The 23,415-nt window shown below is 45.6% G+C and overlaps 1 protein-coding gene across 6 annotated transcripts in view; it reads left to right on the top strand.

The window, feature by feature from the left end:
• Nucleotides 1-20,231, top strand: part of TENM4 (teneurin transmembrane protein 4) — a 611,632-nt gene extending 591,401 nt beyond the window's left edge. For all 6 annotated transcript variants that reach the window (XM_061990604.1, XM_061990638.1, XM_061990629.1 and 3 more), the window contains 4 exons: nt 93-389; nt 1,547-3,161; nt 8,484-8,626; nt 18,878-20,231. In XM_061990604.1, the coding sequence (XP_061846588.1) occupies nt 93-389; nt 1,547-3,161; nt 8,484-8,626; nt 18,878-19,636 (2,814 nt within the window). In that variant the 3' untranslated portion in view covers nt 19,637-20,231. The remainder of the gene's footprint in view (nt 1-92; nt 390-1,546; nt 3,162-8,483; nt 8,627-18,877) is intronic.
• Nucleotides 20,232-23,415: the final 3,184 nt, after the last annotated feature.

Genomic DNA, 23,415 nt, shown 5'->3' with positions numbered 1-23,415 from the left:
AATGTGGTCTAAAGAGGTATTTGGTTAAACAAGGCTAGTTTTTATAACTTAGACTGTTTCCAGCTTCCTAATTCTCCTCCTCTTTCCTGTAGGTTCACAACAGAAACCTGCTGTCCCTTGACTTTGATCGTGTGACAAGGACAGAGAAGATCTATGATGACCACCGCAAGTTCACGCTCCGCATCCTCTACGACCAGGCAGGGAGGCCCAGTCTCTGGTCACCCAGCAGCAGACTGAACGGGGTCAATGTCACCTATTCCCCAGGAGGACACATTGCAGGGATTCAGAGGGGCACAATGTCAGAAAGGATGGAGTACGATCAGTCTGGCAGAATTACATCCAGGATCTTTGCTGATGGCAAATCATGGAGTTACACATACTTGGAGAAGGTGAGAATCCTCTTATCACTCAGAGATGGTGCATTTGGTGCAAATGGGCTTTACTCCTTTGTCTTTGGTACAGCTGTACTGCTTCACACCAGATGATTTATGGTCCTTATGGTCCAGTACTAAGTAGCTTTGATGCCAGAACACCAAAGAGCAGTTGAAAACAGCCTGAGAAGTTTATTCCCAGTCACATTGAGAGCATGGCTTAATGCTGTGAAGCTTTGGCATTCGTTTTTTAAGCACAACATTCCTTTATTTAGCTAGCTGCAATATAAAATACCTTCAGGTAAAGTCAGTAGGAATTTCCAGCAGGATATTCCATATGAAAACAGCCCATACAGTCTGACATCCTGTTTTCTTTGAGCAGCCCATTCCTGCCTCATAGGAAATACATGTAATTAAAATGTGTGGGGCATGAGTTCAATCCAGACTGTTGCCGCATGCCTTGGAGTTTTTTCTGTACTCTACATTCTGTAGATTTGCATGGGACTTGAATTCTTCTGGATATTACCATTCATTTCTACACTGCCCCGTGTCCTGTAGATCCATGTGCTGCATACCTGGGGCTGGAACTTTTATTCTTGAGTTTTGTGTAGAGCTTGTTCCTACAACAGCTTAAGGAAACTGCAGTAACATAGCTTTTAAAAAGCAAGAAGTATTGACTTGTTCTTCCTAGCATAGATTGTTTGTTCCATGCAAAAAAATCCCAGAACAGATAAGCATGCAAGAAGTTGCACTGAGTAATACGAGATGCAGAGACACAATGAATTAATTGGGCATTTGAAGGTGTCAGGGGATGCTTTTTCAAGCATTGTTTAAGGAGCTCTACCAGTTTTATTTATTTAGCCTGTAAAAGCTATTGGCACAGGGAATTTGGGTAGAGACAGCTAGCTACAGGGTATTGATTCAAACAACTGAGCATCCTGTGCTTGGACCTTCCTCACTGCATCAACTGCTGCTTCTTGTGGCACATTGCTGCTCGGGGATACTCGAGATGCCCTGCAGCTGCACACCTCTCACTAGTTAATCCTCCGGGGACAGAGATTTATCTCACTCGTGCTGCTCTTTGGACTGGAGAATCTTGCGGGTTTCGTGAGAGTCGAGTTTCATTTTGCCTGAAACCCAGGAATACAACCTCTACTTTTCTCCTTCCCATCCAGTCCATGGTGCTGCTCCTTCACAGCCAGAGACAGTACATCTTTGAGTTCGATAAGAACGACAGGTTGTCGTCGGTGACCATGCCCAACGTCGCCCGTCAGACTTTAGAGACCATCCGCTCCATCGGTTACTACAGGAACATCTACCGGCCGCCGGAGGGCAACGCCTCGGTGATCCAGGATTTCACCGAGGACGAGCAGCTCCTCCACACTTTGTACTTGGGCACGGGCAGACGAGTCATCTACAAGTACGGAAAACTATCCAAGTTAGCCGAGATGCTCTACGACACCACAAAGATCAGTTTCACTTACGATGAAACCGCCGGCATGCTGAAGACCATCAACCTGCAGAACGAAGGGTTCACGTGTACGATCAGGTACAGACAGATAGGACCCCTCATCGACCGGCAGATCTTCCGCTTCACCGAGGAGGGCATGGTGAACGCACGCTTCGACTATAACTACGACAACAGCTTTCGGGTGACCAGCATGCAAGCGGTCATCAACGAGACACCTTTACCCATTGATCTCTACAGGTATGATGATGTGTCAGGCAAAACTGAGCAGTTTGGGAAATTCGGAGTCATTTACTACGACATCAATCAGATTATCACCACCGCTGTCATGACTCACACGAAACACTTCGATGCCTACGGCAGGATGAAGGAGGTCCAGTACGAGATATTCCGCTCTCTCATGTACTGGATGACTGTGCAGTATGACAACATGGGGAGAGTGGTTAAGAAAGAGCTGAAGGTTGGCCCTTATGCAAACACAACAAGGTACTCGTATGAATATGATGCTGATGGCCAGTTGCAGACAGTGTCCATCAATGACAAGCCTCTCTGGCGTTACAGCTATGACCTAAACGGGAACCTCCATTTGTTGAGTCCGGGGAACAGTGCCCGCCTCACGCCGCTCAGGTACGACCTCAGGGATAGGATTACCAGACTGGGGGATGTGCAGTACAAAATGGATGAAGATGGCTTCCTGAAGCAACGGGGCAACGATATTTTTGAGTACAATTCAGCTGGCCTGCTCATCAAAGCCTACAATAAAGCCAGTGGATGGAGTGTGAAGTACCGCTATGATGGCCTAGGAAGGAGAGTCTCTAGCAAAACCAGCCACGGCCATCACTTGCAGTTCTTCTACGCAGACCTGACCAACCCAACCAAGGTCACCCATTTATACAACCACTCAAGCTCTGAGATCACCTCCCTCTACTACGACCTCCAAGGCCACCTCTTTGCAATGGAACTCAGCAGTGGTGATGAATTCTACATAGCCTGTGATAACATTGGCACTCCTCTGGCTGTCTTCAGTGGGACTGGCTTAATGATTAAGCAGATACTGTACACAGCATATGGGGAGATCTATATGGACACCAATCCTTACTTCCAGATCATCATTGGCTACCATGGAGGACTCTATGACCCCCTCACAAAGCTTATCCACATGGGACGGAGAGACTATGATGTGCTAGCGGGTCGGTGGACAAGTCCAGACCATGATATGTGGAAGCATCTGAGTAGCAATAACATCATGCCTTTCAACCTCTATATGTTCAAAAACAACAATCCCATTAGCAACTCTCAGGATATCAAATGTTACATGACAGGTAAGATGTGTACATTAATTAACATATTCACAGCCTTGCCATCAGTGAATAGGTTTCTTCTCTCTCTGTCTCCTGATCACCATGAGGTTTTCCAGTGTTTGATAGGATGAACACATCCTTTCCTTTGACAGCTGACCTCTATGTCCAGGGCATGTTTACTTCATTAGCATAGATAGAGATTGTAATTCCCAGACCTGTCTCCTTTTGTCTTCTTTCATGTTTGTTCTCTTTATTTTGCTTCCAGTTTTTTCGGATCCCAAGTTTAGCTACCAATTAATGTCCTGATAACCTTTCTCTTTGTAGAAGGGCAGCTGTTTACACAGTTTGCTTAGAGATTTATTTGCAACTAAACAAATAGGATGCAGATTTGTTTTAGCAGAATGGCAACAACAACTTAAACCTTTTATTACAATCAGTCATTTCAGAGCACAGAGCCCAACTAGAACTCAATCTGACTACTACCATAAAAGAAAATAGAAAATCAGAATCATAAAATGGTAGGAGTTGGAAGGGACCTTTAGAGATCATCCAGTCCAACCGCCCTGCAGAAGCAGGGTCACCTAGATCAGGTCACACAGGAACATGTCCAGGCAGGTCTTGAAGACCTCCGAGGAAGGAGCCTCCACACTCTCCCTGGGCAGCCTGGTCCTGGGCTCCCTCACTGAAACAGTGAAAGAGTTTTTGCTTATGTTTAAATGGAACTTTTTGTGTTCCAGCTTCATCCCATTACAGCTTGTCGTGTCACTAGATACAATAGAAAAAAGTGCTGTCCCAACCTCCTGACACCCACCAATTATATACTTATAAATATTAGTGAGATCTCCCCTCAGTCTCCTCCAGACTAAACAGCCCCAATTCCCGCAGCCCTTCCTCATAAGGAAGATGTTCCAGTCCCCTGATCATCTCGGTGGCCCTGCACTGGCCTCTCTGCAGCACTTCCCTGTCCCTCTGGAGCTGAGGAGCCCAGAACTGGACACAGGACTCCAGATGAGGCCTCACCAGGGCAGACTAGAGGGGGAGGAAAATGTTTCTGTAAATACATCAGCTACAGAAGAAGGGCTAAGGAGAATCTTCATCCTTTATTGGATGCAAGGGGAAGCACAGTGACAAAGGATGAGGAAAAGGCTGAGATATTTAATGTCTTTTTTACCTCAGTCTTTAACAATAAGATGCAAGGTGAGAAGGGCCATGAGTAGGATCCAGGGAACTCCAGGCCTGTCAGCCTGACCTCAGTGCCAGGGAAGGCTGTGGAGCATTCAGTAATCAAATGCACGTACCTCTTAAAGAGATAGAATTACTTTTTAAATGTTCCTGCTGTTCTGTCAGAACTTTCCTACATACAACAGTATTTGCATTCCCCTAAGGTATGAGATTGGCTTAATAGGCAAAAAAAAGTAGAAAATAAACCAGGTTTGTTCTGTTCTACTTCTTTTTCTAGCCATTAGGATTCATACTTTCAGTTTCTTCTGCAATAATTGTAAGGATTAGATTGTATTTTTTTTAATGAAAAGCTGTTTTCTCCAGAGCAGAGAAGATGATGCCATGAGGGAAGTAAAACATGCCAAAAGATGCAGACTAAGATCCCATGTGTTGGCCTCACTTTGATAATTAAGGCTGGCAGGGAATGCTTTGAGATAACTTTTCCTATCAGAAAATGCTCATTTGTCAAAACTGAATTTGTTTATGGGGGAAGGTTGAGCTTGAGAGATTTCTCAGCAGCAACGTTGTAAACAGCTCTGAAAATAGTCTAATGACAATTCCAAAACAGCCTAGAAGAAAAATCCCTCTTTGGTTTTCAACCTTTTCAAGTGAAGTGTAAACTAATGATTGAAAACTGGAAAAAGGAAAATTAAGGAGTCAAAACCAAAATGGCAGATCTTAGTTTCAAGTTGTTGTCTTGAACCCATCTCGAACAGTTGCTTTGTGACATATTAACAGATTTTTTACTTTCAAGCTGAAGTTCAGACAGGATGAAATTTCCAATCCTGTCTTGGAACAGGCAAATGGTTCCCCACCCAGCTCTGATGATAAAATCAAGTTGTCCAAATCTGATAGTTTTAATATGCACCAAATAACTTTTTCCATGGTCTTAAAAGTTCTATTTGTTGTCTCTCAAGAATACAGAGCCCATAGACATTTGTTAAGTTTCATCTCTCCCAGTGCATAGAAGAAACAGGTCACCTTATGGGATGAGAGCTGTGGTGCAAAGCTGCTGCTCTGGCATTTCCTTCTGCTGAAGCTTTCAGGCATCTCATGGGCAAGACCCACAATGAGAATATCTTTGTTATCGAAGCCAAGTCTGCCCAGTTTTGGACACAGGGAACAACTTTCTTTCCCTCCATCCCTGCACCAGGACCTACTGTCCTTAGAGTTGCTTGGTGCCCAGGACATGGGAGAACAACACACGTTTTGTTCTCCAGGGATGAGGTTTCTGAGCTCATGGGTACAAATGAGAGGCACGTGGAGGGGAGAGCAGGAGAAGCAGGTATTTATGTTTTGAGAGGCCCATTGTTAAACATGAATATTTTAGTGATTGTACACTTCACGGTGTGGAGCTTTGCTGCCAGATTCAGCAATCCTGATGGATTGAACTGACATTTCCATTACATGTGTCTGCATTAAGCACTCTTTTTCTTTGCCCTCAAATGAATTTACTGTGAAATGTGTTGGCAGGGTTACTGTAGCTGAAAAAAAAAAACCTCTGTGATGTGAAATGTACTTTTCTGTCAAAAAAGTTGTCACTGCCTCTTGGCAAATTAATATTTTCCCCTCTGTTTTCTCAGCTCCACACCTTCCTCCCATGGTTTTTTCTTGTTTGATTTCTGGTTTGGGGTCGGGTTTTTTTGTTGTTGTTCTGGGCATTCCAATACCTCTTCCCCAAAAGAACAAATTCCTGTTTGCAAATGTTTTGAAAGTCAATTTTTTGAGAAGAAAAAAGCCTATCTTGACTCTTTCCAGACACAGTACATATTTTTTCTGCCGTTCAGCAGCCCTGCTCAGTGTCCTTTTTAATATTTGTGAAGCACTTGGAAAATATTTCCTGCACCAATGGCGACCTTCACTGTTTTGCTTTGTTCTTCTGACCACCTGGTCCACAATATGCACATCAAAGGTCTTCATTTCACACGAGAAGGATTTGGAAGCAGGCTGACTTAGGACTAAGCGAACAAACAATCAAATGAGCCTTTAAATTTCTCTCCCTCCCTCCAACCTCTCTGTTTCAAAGACACTCCAAAAAGCAATCTGTACATTGAGTGAACAGAAGTGTTTTTATTACAGAAATCCTCCCCCTTCCACATGGATTGTCACAAGGGCTTTTTGGACACCTGCCCAATCTCAACATTTTGGCCTGTAAGAAAACAAGCAACAGATAGTGTGTTTGTTTGGCTCCTGGTTCTCCAGTCATCTGGAAGTGCCTTATTTGCCACTTGCATCCATAATTTCTTTTCAGACCAGTTCTTCAAAACACTCATTTAGACTCATGGGGAATACAAAAAAAAACCCCCAACATTCAAAGATGCATATTTGATCCTTTCAATTAATGCCTTTTTCAGACCATTTCAGCAATGTTTATGGAGTTTAGCAAAATGAAAGCCAAGCTCCTTGCACGTCCAGCTCGAAGCAGAGCAATCACCAACACAATCCCAGTTACATGCAAAACACCTGAGACCCAGAGGAATCACAGAATCCCAAGGGTTGGAAGGGACCTTGAAAGCTCATCCAGTCCAACCCCCTGCCAGAGCAGGATCACCTAGAGTAGGTCACACAGGAATTCATCCAGGTGGGTTTTGAATGTGTCCAGAGAAGGAGACTCCAGAACCCATCTGGGCAGCCCAATATTAGTCTGGGTGCTGATATTAGTTAAACTTCACCTCTGTACCTTTCTTTTTCTTGCAATTGCTGTTTGTTGCCAAATTCACACCATATTGCTTGGGGGCTGTAGCAGGTGTGTCCTTCTCTAGAGTTCGGTGGAGGCAAACAAGGTGAGATCATCAAATGCTCTGAAGTTAAGGGGAGAAGTGAAGCTGATCCCAAGCAGATCTAGGAGCTAGCCAACCTCATTATTAACATTCTCCTGCTATTCTTAGTAGCTGTACAATCAAAAGTCATGGAAGACTTTGTAGTCTGTATTGTCAAGTGAGTGCAGGAAGATCACTTGCAACCCCAGCCATTCTATGATTCCATGATGTCCCAAGTGGCTGGGCTTTCCATCACGTCCCATTTAGTGCCAGTGGTCCTCCTTTTGCACAGAGTAATAGCTTATAGCCAGTAGCCAGCAGTTTTCTCACCACCCATTGACTTCTAAGGGGTTTGTGAAAAGCACCCAGGAAAGCAATGTTGTATCCATATGCTTTTTTTCACTGTAATGTACCTTGCAGGAGATGTGGAGGCTGATTTTAAATGTCACTATAAAAGATGGCTTGTGACTTCAGTTTAATACTCAAACTACACCTTCATATGAAAAAATCCAAGAAACTCAGAAGTGAGGTGGAAGTGTTGAGGAAAAGCAGAGGATATGTCCAGAGCCTCTTCTATGAGTGCCTCCTAAATGACTTGTGCTGTTTATCCTGGATATCCTGGTATTCTGGTTCACATAGCTCTAAATTTAGCCTCCAGCCAGCAGGCCTTTTGAGAGTCCTTAGGAAGGTAATATTGTGTCTGAGATGGTCAGAGCTGTCTGTAGGACTGGACAGTACTTCCATTTGACTATAGCATCTCAGCCTCCATTAGTGTATTGTTGTTCCTATGCTGCTTCTGCATACTTAAGAGCAGTTCCTGGTTCCTGTTGATGAGGGGCAGACATAGAGTTGCCTTTGATTTGGGCCACTTAGTCACTGCCAGTGCTTCTGTTTCAGAGATGAGAATGTGCAGAACTGGACTGTGGTGGGAGATGGAAAATCCAGCTTTGACACATGGTTCTTTCAAGGACCATTAGAATCATAGAATGATAGAATGACAGGATTGGAAGGGACCTTTAGACACTTAGACACTTAGATCAAGTCACACAGGAACGTGTCCAGGTGAGTCTTGAAGACCTCCAAGGAAGGAGCCTCCACACCTTCCCTGGGCAGCCTGGGCCAGGGTCCCCTCACCTCACAGGGAAATAGGTTTTTCTTAGGATTAAATGGAACTTCTTGTGTCCCATCTTCATTCCATCACCCCTTGTCCTGTTGCTAGATACCATAGAAAAAAGTGCTGCCTCAACCATTAAGATTTTGATCTTCACACGAAGATCACCATAAAGTCCTCCTCTGTGTCTCCTTCTGTGCAATCCTACTTGAGAGGTCAGATAATCTGATTTATGCTTCTCTTCCCTTCCAGATGTCAACAGTTGGCTGCTCACCTTCGGGTTCCAGCTCCACAACGTCATCCCCGGCTACCCCAAGCCAGACATGGATGCAATGGAGCCGTCCTATGAGCTCATCCACACACAGATGAAAACCCAAGAATGGGACAACAGCAAGGTGATCCATGCAATTCTGTATTTCACAGCTTGATCAGCAAACCATCCAGTTCCAATCTTTACTTTGAAAAACCCCTCCGTCAAGCATGTTCTCCCAGATACACTGAGAGACAAAGAGAGTCAGTCCCCATTACAGTTATGAAATCTAACTCATAATCAATCACATCTTGAGCTCTTAACTGCCATGGTGCTTTTTCCTGTGATATTTTCTGGTGGTTGCTCAATGGAATGGTATGCTGTCGTTTCTTTCTCTCACAAGAGGCCATGTTGTCACACATAAGTTCAAGGCTAAGTTCAAGGCCTTTGCATCAAGGATCCTTGAAGAGGGAAAAAAGCAAATATTGATACAGAATCAGTTTCTACACCTTTTTTTTTCCCTAAAAACTTATTACATCAGATTTAAAGTGTCATATACAAGTCCCAGTACTTCCTTAGGAAATTGTTCTGCATTGCAGTGGGTCTCACCTGAAAGAAGCTTTCGATGATAGTTAACTTTCATTTTACCTTTCATTTAGTCCCAAGCCACTGTGTCCTGATTTAAAAACAGGCCTGCATCACAAGCCATTTGGTGGATGCTGCCACAAAATTCAGTGATGAAAATGGCAAGAAAAAAAAGCTTTTGCAGCCCAATCATTTCCCTTTCTCTTTCTGCTGGGAATTATTCAGCAGAAACAAGGAGGCAGTGCTGTTAAAGGTTAGCACACTGGGTCAGGATCCGAGAGCCCTGGGTTACTTGCAGATCTGCCACTTATTGCTTGTATGACCTTGAAAGAGTCATTTACATGTCAGGACACTCTATCATCTCCTAGCCTGCTTTTATTCTGGGGTTGCTTTCATCTGTTTAGTCTGAATTCCTGCTTGCTATTACTGTGTATTCAAACATCACGGGAGCTGTGAGGCACCAATGTGCTTAGGGAGATCAGGATATACTCTTAACATTTCAGCTAATAAAGTGGTAACAGTAGGAAGGGGAATTGATTCCATCTGCTCTCCTAGGCCTTTTCTTCTGTGAGTTTGCTGAAATCTCAGTGTCCTGCAGCAGATTCTTGAGGTCCTGTAGACATATTAAACCAAGGTAAAATACTGCACCACATTTCCTGAACCACAAAAGGTATTGTTCAGAGATATGAACAAGATAGAATCAGAATGCTTTGGGTTGGAAGGGACCATAGAGATCATCTTTTTCCAACCTCCTGACATGGGCAGAGACACCTTCCACCGGACCAGGGTGCACAAGCTCCATCCAACCTGCCCTTGGGCACTGCCAGGGATTGGGCAGCCACAGCCTCTCTGGGCAGCCTGTGCCAGGGCCACCCTCCAAGGGTAAGAACTTCTCCCTTACATCTAATCTAAATCTCACCTCTTCCAATTTAAAGAGATTGCCCCTTGTCCTATCACTACATGCCCTTCTAAAAAGTCCCTCTCTGGCTTTCATTAATAAAATGGTCAGGTGTCAGCCCATCCTTGGTACTCAGCCCCACAGCTATAGTGAAGACAAGCTACAGTGTACCAGCTTCAACTTCAACAAGAGATTTGTATTAAGATTCATATTAGAGAAGGACCAAAAGAACTGGGCCTTTTGCTCCCATGGCCAAGCAGGTGCTTGAAAATCGTTATGGTTGTGTTTTGAAGCTCAGAGACTCCTTTTTTGTTTCTCCCTTCCTTGGATTAAACAATAAAATGCTAATAGAGATTATTTCTGTAATGACAAATAGCCTCAGGATTTTTCCTCCTCTCTGAAGTTACACAGTCTCCCCAGGCAAAGCTGTACAGGAGCAGGCAAACAGGGAAGGCTCATTCAGAGACCACACAAAGGATTGTCTCTGGATTGTTATGTGCAGTACATAGTAACTCTCACAGAACTGCTATAGAAATTATTACTGGTATTATTTTACTATTAGCTCATTATTATTATTATTAGACCTATTGAATAGCTGAGTAACTTGAGTGACAGCTTGAGAGGTAGACTGACACTTGCTCATACAGGCATCTGAGCTGAAAATAAACCCAAGGAGCCCTCCCTTCCATCCACCTATTTTAGGTGAATCTGCCTGAATGGGCAATAAGGATAAAAGAAAATCTCTGTGTCCCTTTCAGGTTTTTAAAGCAAGAAGCTGCACTGAGGACTGTGCAGAGACCTGCTTGGTAAAAGAGGGCTTTATGGAGCCACGGTGCTTCCAGATGAGTCACTTTACACTCAAGTGTTGAAAGTGGGATTTAACCATTGCAGGCTGTTTCATATCCTTCCCCTGTGTTATGACAGCAAGAAAACATGAGCATTTTTACTTTAGTCTACAGTTGCAGGATCATGCTGTGATAGCAAGTGGCTCTAAAATGCTATAGATCAGGATTTCCTTCCTTTCTGTCACACTCAGCATATTGTAGGCATGTATTTGCATAAGATAAATTCATTGCCATATGATACCTGAACACATGATCCATTTTCTCCTAAACCTACCCATGCATCCAACAGTGATGTTTCGCATGTAATTCTGTTGACTCCCAACCCTTCCAGCCCCACCTACAAGCTCCCAGACACAAACCAGCCCTCCTCCCTACTGGTTGTCTCTGTAGTTATTGAGGAAGCACGTGGAAGAGAATATAAACATTTGAACTTTTCACATAGCAAATGACAGAATTAAGCAAAGTTAAATGGAAATAATTTCAGGTAATAAAAAAGATCAAATTGTGAAGTGATCTTCAAGAACACACTCCAGATCTTTGGTCATTTAAATGTATCCTGGAAAAGGCATTGGACAATTTCTGTCCTGCTTGCAACCCAGGGATGTTCTCTGAATGATATACAACAGCTTTCTCATCTCTGTGTCTTCTGATCTCTGCTTTCTCTGAGTCACATACCTCCTTACAACAGACCAAAGTAAATTTGAGTTACTCAACTGGCTTTGCTAATCAAAGCTATGGCCCAGCAGATTGAGCCAGTTGTTTTATTAGAGAGGAATGACTAACAGAGGCATGACAGCAAAGGAACTAACTCCACAGAAATGGCCATTTCAAATCTCTTTTGAGTGCATAACCAAAGGTCTCTAACATCTTCTTCCAAAACGTTGCTGGTACTTGCCTTGCAGGTCTGGAAAATGGGAGAGTGAATTTTGACTTTGAGCATCCACCAGCTCAGAAACAGCCAGCATGTCATAAACCCTGCACTAACCCCCTGCAGCTCTGGAGTGACATTTAAAATTCAATACTCTGTTGTGCAGCATTTCCCCCCCTCCCTGTCTCTGTGACCGTGAGGCTGTCACTAAATTGTTTGTTGAACAAGTTCGGTGTTATTGGCCACCAAGGGACTCGGGGTGACCTCTGGCATATTGTGGAGCTGCTGCACCTGAATCCAATTTCTCTTCTTTTTTTCTTTCCCTTCCCTTTTGTCTTGTTGAACTGTCACAACTCTATTTGCAGGGAGAGGTGTTTTGGCACTTTTATTGTTAACTATGTCATATTATTAACCACCCTTCCCTCCATCCCACGAGCACTGTGCCTCCAGGGAAGGTCCTGTTTTCTGTAGTTGCCATTACAAGCTGTGCTGAAGAAGCAGCTTTTGGCATCCCTTATGAAGCAGCATTTTGGAGGAAAGGGCTGCTTTGGGATGCTCAGCCAGTGAGTGAGCTGTAGGGCTGTGCTTTCTGGCACATCTTCTCCCAAGGACAATCTGTTTGAGGGACTGTCTCTGCCAGCGTCCATCACTCAGGGAGGACATCCTCACAGGGCATGTTCTTTGTCCTGTCCATCATGCTGTCTGCATGTCTGTCCATAAGCCTCTAGTTATATTTTGTAAAAGTTGTGGCCAGTTTTCATTGGATCTGATGTAGAGGAAGGAATTCAAGTCGCAAAGACATTAATCTCTTGAAGCTTTATGAGAATAGATGAGCAAGAGAAGGAGGCAAATCCTCTTATTTCCCCACAGATGGAAATCTGCTGATGAGCTCAGCTTTGTTATCCCCCTGCAGCTGTGTACACTGGCAGGGTGGAGGAGAAACCTGTCTTCTAATCCCAAGAGTTAGCATTTGTGTTGTGGTCATTGTCTAAAGCACTGGCCTTGCTGGCCACTCACTCACCTCCATTGTCATAGAATCATAGGATTGTTTTGGTTGGAAAAGACCTTTAATATTAAGTACAACCACTTACTTCACCATGCCAAGCCCATCACTAGCCCATGTCCCTCAGCACCTCAGCTCCCCAGCTTTGCAGTATCTCCAGGGCTGGGGACACCCCCACCTCCCTGGGCAGCCTGGCACAGGGGCTGACAAACCTCACAGGGAAGCAGTTCTTCCTCAGCTCCAATCTCAGTGTCCCCTGATGCAACTTGAGTCCATTTCCTCTTGTCCTATCACTCATTACTTGGGAGCAGAGAGGAACTCCCCTCAAGTCTCCCCTCTGCCTTCTCTTCTCCAGGCTACATAACCCCAGTTCCCCTCAACCACTCCTCATAAGACTTGTGCTCCAGACCCTTCCCCAGCTCCAGTGCCCATCTCTGAACATGCTCCAGCAACTTACATTCATGGATGGCAGGAGGCTGAGCAGGCACTTTGCCTCTCAGACAACCAGCATTCAGTGCAGCCTGATGAGGAGGCTGTTGTGGTTGACAGACTCACAGCTGTGAGATGCTGGAGGACATCTGAATAGGAACTTGTCTTCAGGTGATGACCAGGTGGAATGGAGGGAAGAGGCTGATTTCTGAAGGATGGTTTTGTTGACAGAGAGCTATGGGGTAAATAGGAAGGAGTTAACGATGACTGACATTTCAGAGAAGCCATAACTTCCAAGCCTTTTGGAAGAAGTGGCTTTCTGGGTTGTAAGCCATATGGTGGTAAGAGAAACACCTATCTGTGTATAATGGCACAAGGATGGAGAGAAACTTGGAAACACGTTCACGTATTTCACATCTTGGATCCTCGATGGGAAATTAAAGCTTTCAGTCTCACACTGGAAGGCAGTTTTTAAAAACAACAGATGATAGTATCTGGCTATGGCATTTCAAATCCCCAAGAGGTGCTGGCGAAATGCAAGAGGCTATTCAGAGATCTCTGTAAATGTGCTGTTCTCTTGAGCTCTGTGCAGCAGCGAACAAATGATGAAGGTCGTTCTCTTCTCTCCAATGGGTTGTTATTAGATAAAGTGAAATGTCACCTGAGGACATCTGATTAAAAAAAAAAGAGGACTGTGAGGAAAAACAAACCCAGCATATTTGTCACTCACATCTAGCAACAAATATTGAAATAAAACAGCTATGAATTCCCTTCTCCCTTCCATAAAAAGAAATTATTTTATAGATACCTTGCTTTACAGTTACTAAAAGCAGCAGCATTTTTTCAAGAATAACACACACCACTGCAGCCTTGGAGGGAAATTTTCTGTTTCTCTTCCTTGCCAGTTCATTAAAATGAGTTCTAAGATGAAACAGAAATGGTAATTTCAAAGTCAGGGATACACTGCCTCTTTGAACTACGTATAATCTGTTTGCTTCCACCCCTTGATATCCACAGCAGAGCACACAGCTAGCTGCACTCTGGCTTGCCTGAATTTGTTAGTTTGGGGTTTTTTTTTTCCTTTAAAAACATGCTGTTCTCAAATAACTCTTTTCTCAAAGAAATGCACTCAAAAAGTCATTTCAAAGTCATCCTGGTCTCATTTTCAAGATGACAAAGATGTGTTTAGTTATTGTAGTATTTAAGTGATGAGGATGATTCAGCATTACAGCTTTGCACATGTCTGACCTCCTACTTTTCTATGTGACAAAAAAGATGGGGAAACCCAGAAGGCCTGTAACCAGTCCCCAGTGGAATGAAACTCTTTGGATGTGTTCTTGATTAAGACATCTCTATATAAGTCTCTGCCTATGAGCTCAGTACCAAGCTTCTAAATTAATGATAGGACATGAAGAAATAGGCTCAAGTTGCCAACAGAGATCTACAGTGAACTCAAATGCTGTTGCCATTTGAGATACCCTAGAGTCTCCTGAACTTCCTTACGTCTACAGCATGGTTTACTTACACCCTTATAGAGCAAGTTTTGGTTCCCCATAGTGCTGAAGATGATGTTCAACACCAGCCCTTTGGGTGACTTGTCAGTGGAGCCCCAGGGACAGTTCAGATGATGAGCTGTTGGGAGCTAGGATTGAATTCAGGCCTCAGACACTTAGGTGTGAGTGTATTCATGTGTGCTGTGTTCAGCCACTTTGTCTGTAGGCAGCAGAACTCAATTGAAAGGCTGCCCACCTGCTAGGCATTAATTTTAGCCCAGGCTGAACGCTGTGTAGGCTCCATTGACTGTGCAAAGTAAGGGCTTGGTTTGGTTGCCCATACAGGGGCCCAGTAAACAAAGTGGCCTCCAGGTGCTGCTCCAGAAGGGCGAGTATCTCCCAGAGCTTCTTCAGCTTCTCACTGCCCTGTGCACACGCTGAAGGCATTCTAGGGTATCTCAGATGCCCCTGGATGTCTAGGTGTGAGCAACAGAAACAGTCCTGCTGTCAACACTGAACACATGCATGAGAAGCAGGTGCATAGAAGGTTGGGACAGCCACAGTTTGACAAGTAACAGCTCAGTTTCTTTGCCAATGCAAGAGGTTCAAACCCCCAGCTTCACAAACCTCCCACCTACAGTGTTTCTAAGCAGGCACACAACTGCAGGTCAAGAGATTCCTAATTGTGTGGCTTTGGTCAGCTATTTTATCTCTGTTTTAGCCACCAGAGAACAGTGCCAATGACACTTCTCAGTTGCACATGAAACATGCTATATGCTTTCCTAAAATAAAGGAGATGTCCTGGATGGAGACCAAGAGGACAGACATCAACAAGGCAATTTGCCTGATATACCATGTGGGTGTCTTTAGGCTGAAAATGACATTTCCATTGTTGTTAGACCACGTGTAATCTCTTAAACCTCCAGCTCACGCCAGTAGCAGGGTAGGTGCTTCTCATTTTCTTTCTAAATAGCATCCAGATGAACAGTGGAGCTGTGAAAGTTGTGTAACGTCATGTCATATCACAAAGGCAATATGCAATTAAGGAAAGGCCCATCATTCTGTTATTGGGTCATAAACTGAAAAAAAGAACCTTTAAAAAACAGAGTTTCCTTTTATAATGGGCAATTATTATTCTGAAATTCACAGCTGTGCAGAATTTGACCATGAAATGGAAAATTACATCAGGCCAGAGGGTCCTGGGTACTGGGTTATGGAGCTCGAGGAGTAGATCATGGCATGGCTGTGATACCTGTTGTATCACAGCATGTGCTAACCAGGCCACCACCCACCCTGAATCAATGGCATACCCAAGGCCACCATCCACCCTTAGGCTTTGTTGTACAATTGTTTACCTCACCAGACTCCCTAATCTCATTTTGGACTATGTTGCTACAACAGAGTAAAAGGAGTCCAAGGCCAATCCCTGTTCCTGGGGCTGGGTAGAAGTGATCTAGAGAGTTAGGAAACATGTCTTGGAGAAGGCAGCTGAGCAGTCCAAAACCAAACCAGCGGTCAAAATAAAAATCATCCAGTGTGAATTATAAGAGGTGCAATACAACTTCTCACTCTCTTTAGCAATATTTACCTTTACAATGTTGTTATGTTATTTATAATGTATCTATCCTTAACAACATATGCATACCATTACAAACAACATGTCCTGCTTTTCCAAAGCACAGTAGGTTGTCATATCACAGTGTCTGTCTTGCAGCATCAGCAGCTTTTCAGAGTTTGTTACAAACTCAGTTCTCTTCTGGGATTGGATGCAAAGTGGTGTCCAGACCCAGTGGCTTGTAGAGGCAGCCTGATTTGGAGGCACTCACAGGGGATCTGTACATAATAATTTGCTCAGAATTGAGAAGGCACTTTAGTTCCTGCAGCTTCTCAAGAAGAGGGTGATGAAGACAAAATAGAAGGAGAAAGTGGGAATAATTCTCCCACACTCAGTATTCTCTGACCTCCTAGAGTGTCTTTCTCCAAGATGATAATCAGTAGATGGTGCAATTAATTCCAGGGACTCCTTATTACTCAGCTGCTGCTAAATATGGTGATGTATACATAGATGGTGATGTATAAATGACCACAGGACACAGCAATGTAGCACAGAAGACCCAATTTACATCCTTGAGTGAAAGAGCTCAAACCAAAGCATGATTCAGCGTGAGTAATCAGAAATGCCTTTTGCCATCACTTGTTACTGAGGTGAGGTGGAAGAGCGATGTGGCATTTGGGTAGTGAGACCACCTCGAGTCAGTCCATATGAGATGAATATCCATATGAGAAGAACACCTCCTTATTTAAACCTCCCTGAAGAGGAACCAGCTAACCAACGATGTGCAGCATAGACTTATTTTGATCAGTCAGAGTTTCAGGGAGCATGGAAACCTAAATGCTCCATGTCCATCATCAGTGACACCTACATTAATTATGTCCATTTGGGGCATTATTAGAGCACTTGTGCAGTTGGCAGGGCAGCCAGGCTGGGCTTCCTGTCAGAGGGTTAATTGTATTGCTCTGGAAGCTGTGTGCAAGGTTGCCCACAGGCAGCTTGGGGAGAACCAGAAAGAGCTCCTCTTTCAGAGGGGACTGGTTCCTGCTCCAACTACCACGCTGTTAGTCAGGAGACAAGGAGGAGGTACACCAGACTGCCTGGCCCTCTGAATAAAAGTCAGCCCTGGGTATTTTATTGCTTTACAACTCAAAACATGCTCTTGAAGTAGTGTACTTCTGTTCCTTATAGTTTTCTCCTTTATAGTTCCAGACTGCTTATTACCTCTGTGTGAGCTGCAGTGCTAAATCCTTTATTTCTTTAGTGCTTTGAGACCCTTCCCTGGCAATGGCCACCATGGAGATGAGGGTTTCTTTCCCTTCCCTCCCCTCTCCACGTTGCAAGTCTTGGTTGGGAAGTCCACGTTGAAGAGCCTGAATTGTCTGAATTGTCTTCTGTCGCTCAGGGAAGGATGTGAGCACTTAGCTTGCAGACAGCTTAATGCAATATCCTTCATGGATGTTGAATTTCCTCAAAATAATTGAAGTGCAGCAAACTTCTTTGTAGCTTATTTTTAGTGCTGGATGTCATTACATTATTGAACTGAGCCATTGGCAGTGCCAGGAGAGTTTTGTCGTGGCATCCTCTTGCTTTTGTGAAATCTGAAGCCAATAATTGTTCATGAACAGGGGTCTGCAAGAAGCCTGCACTGCCCTGAATTGATGAGAACATTTCCAAAGACATTTTGCAGTAATGATGAGCTGCTGACTCGCCATGTGCTTTCTCCATTATACACTAACAGCAAGTGACTTTGTATTGTACCTGACTGCAGATGATCCAGGCTGGTGTCTCTCAGCAGTTTTGCTGCAGTTTAAGCCAGCACTCGAGCATCAGGTGTGGCTGCCCTTAGCTCAGGGAGCTTTACATATTTTAGGGGTTTTGCAGGGCGCAGGAGTTGGATTTAGGGCCTGCCTTGAGTTTTGAGCAGCCTGCTTTGGCCAGGTTGAAGTGGTGTATAGAGGGGTCATACCTGTGATGCAGAGCTTTTGAAGGTAGCACGAGGAGTTACAAAGGGAAGTTAAAATACAGGGAACTTTTACAAATACTTTCACACCCTTTCACAAAAAATCTGAAAGCATTTCATAAAGCATCATGGCCACAAGGTGCATAATTCCTTATGTACAGATGAAGAACACTGAAGCACAAAATAATTCCACATCCAAACTATACCCCACACCACTGAGGCAAAAATCCCTTTTTACCTCTACATCCCTTAGTCTGCAAATCACAGAATCATAGAATGGTAGGGTTGGAAGGGACCTTCAGAGATCATTCAGTCAATCCTCCCTGCAGAAGCAGGTCCCACCTAGATCAAGTCACACAGGAACGTGTCCACACGGGTCTTGAAGAGCTCCAAGGAAGGAGCCTCCTCACCCTCCCTGGGCAGCCTGGGCCAGGGCTTCCTCACCTTGCAGTGTGAACAGCCCCAGGTCCCACAGCCTTTCCTCATAAAGAAGATGCTCCAGTCCCCTGATCATCTTGGTGGCCCTGTGAGATTAAATACAGTTCAGTTGAAACGATGAGCATTAGGAGGAACAACCTAACAACACATCAGATTTAAACATCTGAAAAGAAAGATGATAAGGGGAAGAAAAAACCCTAATTGGAGCTCCTCATTGGATGTCTCCAGGATGTTCTGCTGGTCTCCTGCGTGCTGACAGTGCCTTTGGTCCTTCAGGCTTCTCTTTCTCATGCACCTTTCTCTTCTTTCTCTCCTCGCTCAGTCAATTTTGGGTGTCCAATGTGAAGTGCAGAAGCAGCTGAAGGCCTTCGTCACTCTGGAGCGTTTTGAGCAGATCTACAGCTCCAGCATCGCCGGGTGTCGGCAGGTCAAGAAGAACAAGAACTTTGCCTCCGGAGGCTCCATCTTCGGCAAAGGCGTCAAGTTCGCCATGAAGGACGGGCGCGTGGCCACCGACATCATCAGCGTGGCCAACGAGGACGGGCGGAGGATCGCGGCCATCCTGAACAACGCCCATTACCTGGAGAACTTGCACTTCACCATCGACGGGGTGGACACGCACTACTTCATCAAGCAAGGGCCGTCGGAGGGCGACCTGTCCATCCTGGGCCTCAGCGGCGGGCGCAGGACCCTGGAGAACGGCGTGAACGTGACGGTGTCCCAGATCAACACAGTGCTGAGTGGCAGGACTAGACGTTACACGGACATCCAGCTCCAGTACGGGGCTCTGTGTCTGAACACTCGCTACGGGACCACCTTGGATGAGGAGAAGGCCCGAGTCCTGGAGCTGGCCCGGCAGCGCGCTGTCGCCCAAGCTTGGACCCGGGAACAGCAGAGACTGCGGGATGGGGAGGAGGGTATTCGCTCGTGGACAGAAGGGGAGAAGCAACAAGTGCTAAACACGGGCCGGGTACAGGGCTACGACGGCTATTTTGTGATCTCAGTGGAGCAGTACCCCGAACTCTCAGACAGCGCCAACAACATCCACTTCATGAGACAGAGCGAAATGGGCAGAAGGTGACAGAGAGGGTCGATGCGGTGACTTCTTGCCAAAGACAGCTACTCTTTTGTGGCCACTTACCTGACTGTGTTGTACTCAATCCTTTTTCTAAACCGAACAAGGCGGGGTGGGGGGGAGGAAAATAGAAAGAGAAGGAATAATATGGTTGCACTGTAACTCATGCAACATACTTTTTTTTCCCCCTCTATAATTTGGCCTTCACGCATTTTTTGCAATGAACAGAAGGTATATTTTGCCGTAGTGTGATCACAGTGAAATTTACTGTCTCTTGTCCTCTTTATTTTTTGGTTGTTTCCCCTCCCTCTCCCCTTTGTGAAGGAATTTGAAGTGGGGGAGTCGTCAACATACGTCCTTAGGTGTGAAGTGCGAAATGGGTGTCTGTTGCTAACTTGTGTCATCCTAACCCTTTCTGATTTGGGGCAGGGACAGATAGCCTTCCACCCAAAAACACCCACGGGGAGCCCACGGTGTGCTGGAGAGCTCTTCCCAGGAAGCAAGACGACGCGGATTCCGATACTCCGAAAGCGACCGTCCGAATCATGTGCCTCAAAAGAGACCTTACAAGTAGTTTTCACGTTTCACTTGGGACATACAGTGGGGTTGGTTTGGGTTTTCTTTTTGGGGGCGGGGTGGGGGGAATGGCTCCTGCTGAGCAGAAGTAGATTATAGAGGCAAAGGAGCTGATTATATTAACTTGCAAGATGATTCTCTTCCTTCCTGAACTGGAATAAAAAAAAGGAAAAAAACCCAGTCTTTTTTCATTATGAGAGTAGATACTTTTTGGGGTTTTTTTTTGTGTGTGTGCACAAATCCTGGTTTTAGTTACAAAACCTAGCAAAAGCCAAGAAAGGGACTCCTGCTCTATTGAGAAAAGCCTAAAAGAAATCCTCTTCTCTCTCATAGGTAGAGCTGTTCTATAGGTGGATTTAATGCACCCATGTTGTACATTTGCTAATGGCATAACTTCATTAAATGTATAGTGTTTCAGTACACGAGGCTACGTGTTTAACAGTCCACTGTGCTGTATCTGATAAAACCAGTTAATTTTTAGGAAGCTGATTTGAATTTAAAAGTAGTCATAGTATCCCAGTGACATACCACTGAAAATTAGAGCAAGCCAAACCCTGCTTTTCCTCGTTCTGGAGCTTGTATTTATTGGCTGGGAAGTGCAGTTTTGAGTAGCATGCTGGCAAGTCGTTTATGACTATGGCAGATAAATGTCTCCCGGGGACTTTGGCAGCAGGGATTTTAAAATGCTTAATAAGTAGCAACAGCTTGTGCGTGGTGGGACAAGAAGGAGAATATTGGAATCAACCCTTTCACTGTTTCTTACACGAGCTCAAATTAAACAGAGAGCCCAGTTGACTGTTAGCAGTGAAGAAGGGGGAGGTGGAATGGAAGTGCCCACTACAGAGGGGATCGAGTGCTTTAATAAGAAACTGCTGATAAAGTTCCTCGGCATGCTAATGTAATTTGTATTCACATAACCTCTGCACTCTGGTTTTTGCAAGAGTCCTTGAAATTCAAGGGAACAAGGAGATAGCTTAGCATCCTCTTCCCTGCCTGAGACAGTCCTGTGGTAGCAAGGGCCATCACCCTACCTTGCTGGAGCTCTGGCTGGGGATGGCCGACCCTGGTCCCAAGCAGATGTCTCTATCACACTGACACCTGCACGTGTCCTGACTCTGAGAGCTCCCCCCGTCTCTCTCTCTGGGAACATCTCAGTCCTGAGATTTTTATTATTCTCTTTTTTTGTGCCATTCACTTTGAGTTTTGCCTCCCCAGTTCTGCAGAGACGTGCAAATCCATGCCAGGGCTGTTTGCTTCCTTAGAGCCCTACATTGCAGCCCTGTCCCCAGCATCAGCTCCTCTCTGCTAGTGTCACCACCGCTGACACCCTCCAACACAACCTGGGTCTCCCCTGGGGCTGCAGCCCCTGGGCTGAGACAGGACTGTGTGCTGGGCACCCATCCCGGAGCAGCTCAGCGTTGGCAGCCCCGCTGCTGCGGCACTTTGCCCGTAGGTGCCGGCTGCCAGCTCCAGCTGCCCTGCCTGTCTGTTCCAGGTTGCTCGCCAGGAGGAAGGTGATGGGATGGAAATCCCCCAACAGACTGTCCCTCCTCCAGTTCCCAGCCTCTAACTCCTTTGACTGCATGGCCAGAGTTTAGGCTACTGCAGAGCCCCAGGGTCAACCCACTTTGGGGTCACCCACTGATGTGGTCCTGATTGTCTGGTGGTCTCTCCTGCTTGCAGCAAAGGTGACCATGCTGGGGCTGCATCCTGATGCTGCTCTCTGAACCACCCCTTGCAGCACACAACCACTGTTACTTTGGCAGGAGTGCCTTGCAGGCAGCTGGGCTAGAAAGGTTATCCAGCTAGGGCAGAGCTGGCTTGGAGGAGATGCACCAGCTCTAGGCTTTGGCAAGGGAGCTGTTGCTTCTGGCAGTTGCCTGCCAGGGATAGTTAAAAGGTCATGGCATTACGGCCTGTGTCACTGGTATCCAACTCTTGGCAAGCCCTGGTCACCTTGAGGACGTGCTGGTGAGGATTAGGGCCAGCATTAGCTAAACCAGCAGTGGCTGGTTTTCACAACTTGAAGGAAGCAGAGCCCTCTTCCCAGGGCTTTCCCCTGCCCGAGTCACACCAGGGACAAATCCCTCCAGAACTTCAACCTTGTGATGGCTTTGAGTGTCTCAAACAGCAGGCAGGGAGCAAAAATGACCTGCGGGGAAGCTGACTCGAACGACATAAACCCCTAGCAAAGAGCTGCAGTGCAGAGAGAGCTTGATGTGCATCCCATTCACACTCCTCCCCTCCCAGCCGCTCCGAGGAGAAGTGCTGCTTCTCTACCCATCCCCATCCATGCGTTACAACGCCAAGACGAGCAGTGCAAGAGCGAACGGGCCACCTTCCCACGCAGCCAAGGAAAGGGACTCAAGTGTGAAAGACTCCCACTGGAACCCTGCCAACCTGAGATGGCACCTCGACAGCCTTACACAGACTCTTCAGGTTTATTACATGAGCTAATGACTTTGAGGAGTTCACCCATTTTTCAAGAGCCTGCCCCGTGCCCTGCAGCCATCCTGCCCTGTGCCACGGCCGAGGCAGCTCGAGTGGAGCTTCTCAGCATCCTCCAGCAGCTGTGGGATGCGACTGTGCCTGTCTGCCTGCCAGGGCTGTGAGGGCCTGCTGCTGGACCTACACCTGGCACCAGAACTGTGGACATTGTGTCAAAAAAAGAAGGGAAAAAATAGTAAAAGTATATATATATGTATATGTATATGTATGTGTTACTCCTCAATAAAAGGGATGGTGTTGAGGACAAACCTGTCCAAAAGCAGGAACTTCATTCCTGAATCCTCAGCCTCTGGGAAAGCTTTCCACTTTTTGTCAAAACAAAAAAAAAACCCAAACATTTTCAGTCCTGAAGCCCTAATTTTCCCCTTTTGTTAAGGAAAAATGCTTTTTCTACAGGATCATGAGTGTGTGCCCGTGAAAGTTGCAGGAATGGGCTGTGAACCTTCCTCAAGGAACTGCACTCTGCTGTCCACAAGCCTTTCCACTCAGCTGCTGGTCCCATAGCCCCTTCCTGCCCTGTGCTTTGCCTCATTTGAGTCCCCCTGGGGCTGTTCAGCAGCTGCCCGACCCTTGCAGTAGCAGATCCTTGCTTTTGTAAGACAGGGAGATCCTAGGAGCAAGTCCCATGGCACTAATGCCATATCCCATTGTTCTAGCTGCTTTTTCAAAGGCCAGTTGCATGCCAGACTGTCTGTGGTCTG

Source organism: Colius striatus, chromosome 1 (assembly GCF_028858725.1).
Source record: "Colius striatus isolate bColStr4 chromosome 1, bColStr4.1.hap1, whole genome shotgun sequence".
Taxonomy (NCBI): domain Eukaryota; kingdom Metazoa; phylum Chordata; class Aves; order Coliiformes; family Coliidae; genus Colius; species Colius striatus.
This window is presented reverse-complemented; position numbering and strand designations above follow the sequence as displayed.